General features: G+C 36.0%; 1 protein-coding gene across 1 annotated transcript; it reads right to left on the bottom strand.

Moving 5' to 3' along the window:
* Window positions 1-724: 724 nt before the first annotated feature.
* On the bottom strand, window positions 725-3,126 carry LOC143557354 (putative WRKY transcription factor 26). The gene is made up of 5 exons (XM_077046445.1): window positions 2,754-3,126; window positions 2,558-2,683; window positions 1,813-2,291; window positions 1,560-1,721; window positions 725-1,319 (listed from the first exon to the last, which is right to left on the bottom strand). Exons 1-5 carry the CDS (start codon window positions 3,012-3,014, stop codon window positions 902-904), a joined length of 1,446 nt encoding a protein of 481 aa, XP_076902560.1. The 5' UTR covers window positions 3,015-3,126; the 3' UTR covers window positions 725-901.
* Window positions 3,127-4,459: the final 1,333 nt, after the last annotated feature.

Genomic DNA, 4,459 nt, shown 5'->3' with positions numbered 1-4,459 from the left:
CCACCCAAAAGAGCCGTTGAGCTCGGGTTTTTTTTTAAAAAAACCTTTACAAAATCCTATATAATACCCCTAAATCAACCCATTTTAACCATATCAAACACAACTTCAATCTCCAAACTCATATATAATATCCCAAATTCCTTTATAAAACCAAAAATTTTTTTAAAAATAATGTCGTCGTACTCGTCTGATTCCGACTCCTCCGAAGAGGATGATTTGCTTCTTCATGTAGGGGGAGTTTTGACCGCAACCGTGGTCAATCTCTTGCAAAATCAAGCCCATCAACCCCGACTCCCGAGGGTTAGAGCACCACCTCGTGATCGTGATTGATCGGGTGCTAACGATACTTTGATGAGGCATTATACGTTTTTTTTAATACATTTATAAAAAAATAAAAAAATAAACCGCTCGCGCCCCCTCTCGCGCCCCTCCACACCAGGGCCAGGGGCGCGAGAACCACAACCAACACCCATCTTATCAAGTTTCTCTCTCTGCCACACGTCACAATATTATTGGCTGGCGCCCCCACTCGCGCCCCCACACCCCTCAGCCTTATATATATCAACTATCAAGTTACCTAAAGATTATGCACGAACCTTTTATATATACTAACTTATTAATTATTATTCAATGATTAATGGATGAGAGAAGTCAACAGTTTAAGGATATTATAAAGATTCAAAAGTAATTCCAGTAAAGAAAACTTGAGGAAAATGAAAATGTAGACAAAGAACATATTTTAATTTGATTCCACAAAAGAATATTTTTGACAAAGTTATAATTTATTACTATGATACAAAAAAATACACCCCCTTACAAACACCTAAAATTTCCTACCAAATTAGTGGCCAAAACTAATTTATGTTTTGATTGTTTTCCCTTGATCTTCACACGGTTTAACCTAAAAAGAGTTGAAAAACAAATCATCCTCCGGTTCTTCCTTGGCACTCGATAGTGACATGTCTTTTCCTCGGATTTGATTCACATAAGAACCCTCTAAGAGGCCATAGCTACCGGTGTTCTGCAACATTTGCAGAGTGTACGGGGGCTGACCACCAGTGTTGTTCAACCCCGTTGTGTTCTGAATGTTAGTTGAGTAGTTTGTTGGTTTAATAGCCATTGCTCCATAATTGTTGTTGGTACTACCACTGTTGGCTGTTGGTGCTCGATTAATGTTGTAACTCCCACTACCACGCGGTGCAGGCACATCATGGTTGTGTTTCCCGTCATAAGTTGTGATCACGGCTCGTAAATCATGCGATGCACGTTCAACATGTTTTCTCACTGGACAACCGACGAATGTGCACTTGTAGTAACTCCTATAAATAATTTCAAAGAGTCCATTAATGTAAATAAATTCCAAGTATTTAATAGTCAAAAGTGAATAATTTCGTTAGCTTTGACTATGCAATGATAATTAACCATATGTATGCATTTATGACATGAAAGTCACCTATATAAATTTAGTCTAAATATGTACGGTATTGTCAAATTTTACAAACATGCTTTTACATGCAATACAACTATTTTAGGCAAGATTTGAGGGACATCAAAACTACCTTGGATTTGGATTGCCTTTAACTACTTTTTGCCCATATTTCCTCCATCTATATCCATCATCAAGAATATCAATATCACTAGTGGTTTGAACCACGATTCTTGGTTCTCGAACCGATCGACTCCCGGGGCCAGAGATGGCTTCGCTCTCGGTCTCACCCTTCCTATAAAGCATACCGTTTCAAAGTTAGCTTATAAAAACATGCATTAGTGGTTAGCCAATCATACTGAGACTTGAATCATAACTACACTTACCATCTCTTTGCTTCGGGCTCATTTTCATGATCATCTCCCGATTTGCTAATTGACGAGGCTTGCTCAAAGTCATCATCACCAAACGAGGCCGAGGAATCAAAATGATTGTTTTCGGCCGGGGATTCAATGTAATTGTTTGAAGACGATTTATTGGCATTTTGAGGCTTAGAATGGCAATGATTTCCTTTGTAAACGATTTCAGTTATATGCCCCTCTAAGTTTCTTTCAACTTTCTTCTTTGTTGGACAATTCGGGTATGTGCATTTGTAATAACTTCGCGGGTTTTCGCTTCCTTTGACTTGTTTTTGACCATATTTTCTCCAGTTGTAACCGTCTTCTAACCTTGTTCGATCTCTAGTGGCTTGTGATTGATCAGAAACATATTGAGTTGTTTCAGAGTTGGGTTTGTTGGTTTCAGATGTGAAATCAGTTTGGTTGGTCAAACTCCATTCTTGTGGTTGACTTTTCACTTGTTCTTCCTGTTTCAACAAGAGCACAATTAGTTTAGCAGCTGACATTTCAAACCAAACAATTCTATGCATATTAATTAATATCTTGATTAAATGTTGAATCTAAGAAATAACAAATTAGAAAAAATCACCCTATAGTAACTAAGTTTCCCACATGTCGCACTTCCAATGTTACAAATTGTTAAAAATGACTGAATTTATTTTGAAAGCAATCATATGCAACAAGATGAGTCCTTTTGTTGATCAAAATCAAGAAACTCGAGGAGATTGCATACCATCTTATTTGCAGGAACAGAGGGCACAGGCCTTGGTTGCGTTTGAAATGAGAAATTAGAATACTTTCTTTCTTCATCCTTGAAATCCGAACCAGGAAAGCTTCCAGTTGTTGGAGATGGAACAACCTGCAACAAGAGCACAGCCCTTTAGCTCAAAAAGCACGTCTTTATAAAAAAATTGATGAAAAAAGATTACATTTGAACTGAAAGGAAAGTCCAAGAACTGATTTGGGTTCATTCCAGTTGGTGTAGAGAGAAAAGCAGAAGGTGAAAATGGTGTTGCAAGCAATTTAGGGCTTTCAATCCCACCGCCATTGTTGCCACCAAAGAAAGCCCAGTTAGAATCTTGACTGGTGGTGTTAGAAGCAATAAGATCACTAAAAGACGTAGAGAAAGAAAATGATGGATACTGAGAAGTTGTGCTGGATGTATTTAAACTGCCACCTGAAGATGCCATGAAAGAATGAGATTATTATTATTGTTGATGAGAAATTTTGGGATTTTGGTTGATGATTTGAAAGATTGAAGATTGTGGGGTTATTTTTTATGAATTGTAAATGGATATTTAAGGGGGCTTGAACGTGTCAACTTCTTGGAAGCTAAAGTATGAGAGGAAATAATTAAAAAATTCAAGTTTGACTGTGGAAAATTTGTGTGGTCAAAGCTTGTGGGTTTGACCTGGACATGGCGGCTTGAATAGAACAACTACTTAAAGAAATAGCCCCTTGTCTTTTGATGAGTTTGTGATTTTGGGGTTTGGTTTTAAAGACTGGTACATTGAAGCCCTTGAGTTTTCTCAAGATTTTTCTTTTTTGGTAAACTAACTGAAACTAGAACAAACATTTCATTAAACTAAAAGAAAAGATGATTACATCCCAAGTGCATCCTCCCCCCCCCCCCCCCCCTCGCACCCTAGGTATAACTATGAAACAAATTAAGAGCATTCACTTCATATCCTTTATATTTTGTGAGGAGTGTTTTTATCATCTAAGAAATGTTTAGGGCAATCTGAGATGAAAAAAGAAAAAAAAATGCAGTGTTTTTTTTATATATTTGAAAAACAACTGTTCACCCTTTATAAATTTTTAATACTTTTTGAAATTGGTTATGAGTGGAAGAGAGTAAATGTAACGAAAAAGTAAAAAAATTATTATTTAATTAAAAATAAAAGAGAAAATTAAGTGATTTTTAATGTTTTTTTTTTATTTGAACACATGGGAAGTGAAGAGAATGATCTAAGGCTCAAACCTGAACAAACAAATCATTGACATACTAACCAAACAAGAACAATCATAAACTAGGCCCAACACTAGGTCCAAGCCCATTCCAAAGTCCAATCAAGCCCAACAATCAAACATAAAATATCAGCAATCAAAATTCAAAGCATCTGAACAAGATTATGTATACCCTTGACGAGCCATGTAGCTACTCATTTCATCATTATCCGATTCAACCTCATCCATGTCATGCAAAAGAGTGTCATAATATTTCTTTAGACCTTCAGACCATGTTTTCATAATTCCATTGGCTGAATCGATATTCGAATCAAAGTATTTATGAGCTATTTTTTTGGCAAACTTACTGAAGCCAGGGCAAACATTTCATTTAATTAAAGGAAAAAGGTGTATAATGAAGAAAGTGGTTTGGGGCATTATGAAGGAATGAGAGAGAAAATAACGCGATTTTTTTATATATTTAAAAAGCAACTGTTCATTCCCTATAAAATTTTAATACTATTTGAAATTGGTTCCTCAGACCCTATCATATCTTTGCTATTGGTGGGATTTACTGAGTACGATGATGATGATGATGATTTGAAATTGGTTGTGAGAGGCGGAGATTAAAGATAATGATAAGGTATAAAAATATTATTTAATTGAAAATGAGAGATAAAACATAGTG

The sequence above is a fragment of the Bidens hawaiensis genome, unplaced genomic scaffold (genome assembly GCF_021521415.1).
Source record: "Bidens hawaiensis isolate Kalapana, Puna unplaced genomic scaffold, B.hawaiensis_p1.1 tig00018924_1, whole genome shotgun sequence".
NCBI classification, from domain to species: Eukaryota; Viridiplantae; Streptophyta; class Magnoliopsida; order Asterales; family Asteraceae; genus Bidens; species Bidens hawaiensis.
Note: the sequence above shows the minus strand (reverse complement) of the source record. Positions and strands in the feature narration are given on the sequence as shown.

Coding starts and splice junctions, on each gene's coding strand:
- LOC143557354 (XM_077046445.1), bottom strand. CDS start 3,014: ATGGCATCTTCAGGTGGCAGTTTAAATACATCCAGCACAACTTCTCAG. Junction 2,684..2,753: donor ACTTTCCTTTCAGTTCAAAT/GTAATCTTTTTT, acceptor CTCTTGTTGCAG/GTTGTTCCATCTCCAACAAC. Junction 1,722..1,812: donor GAGCCCGAAGCAAAGAGATG/GTAAGTGTAGTT, acceptor TATGCTTTATAG/GAAGGGTGAGACCGAGAGCG.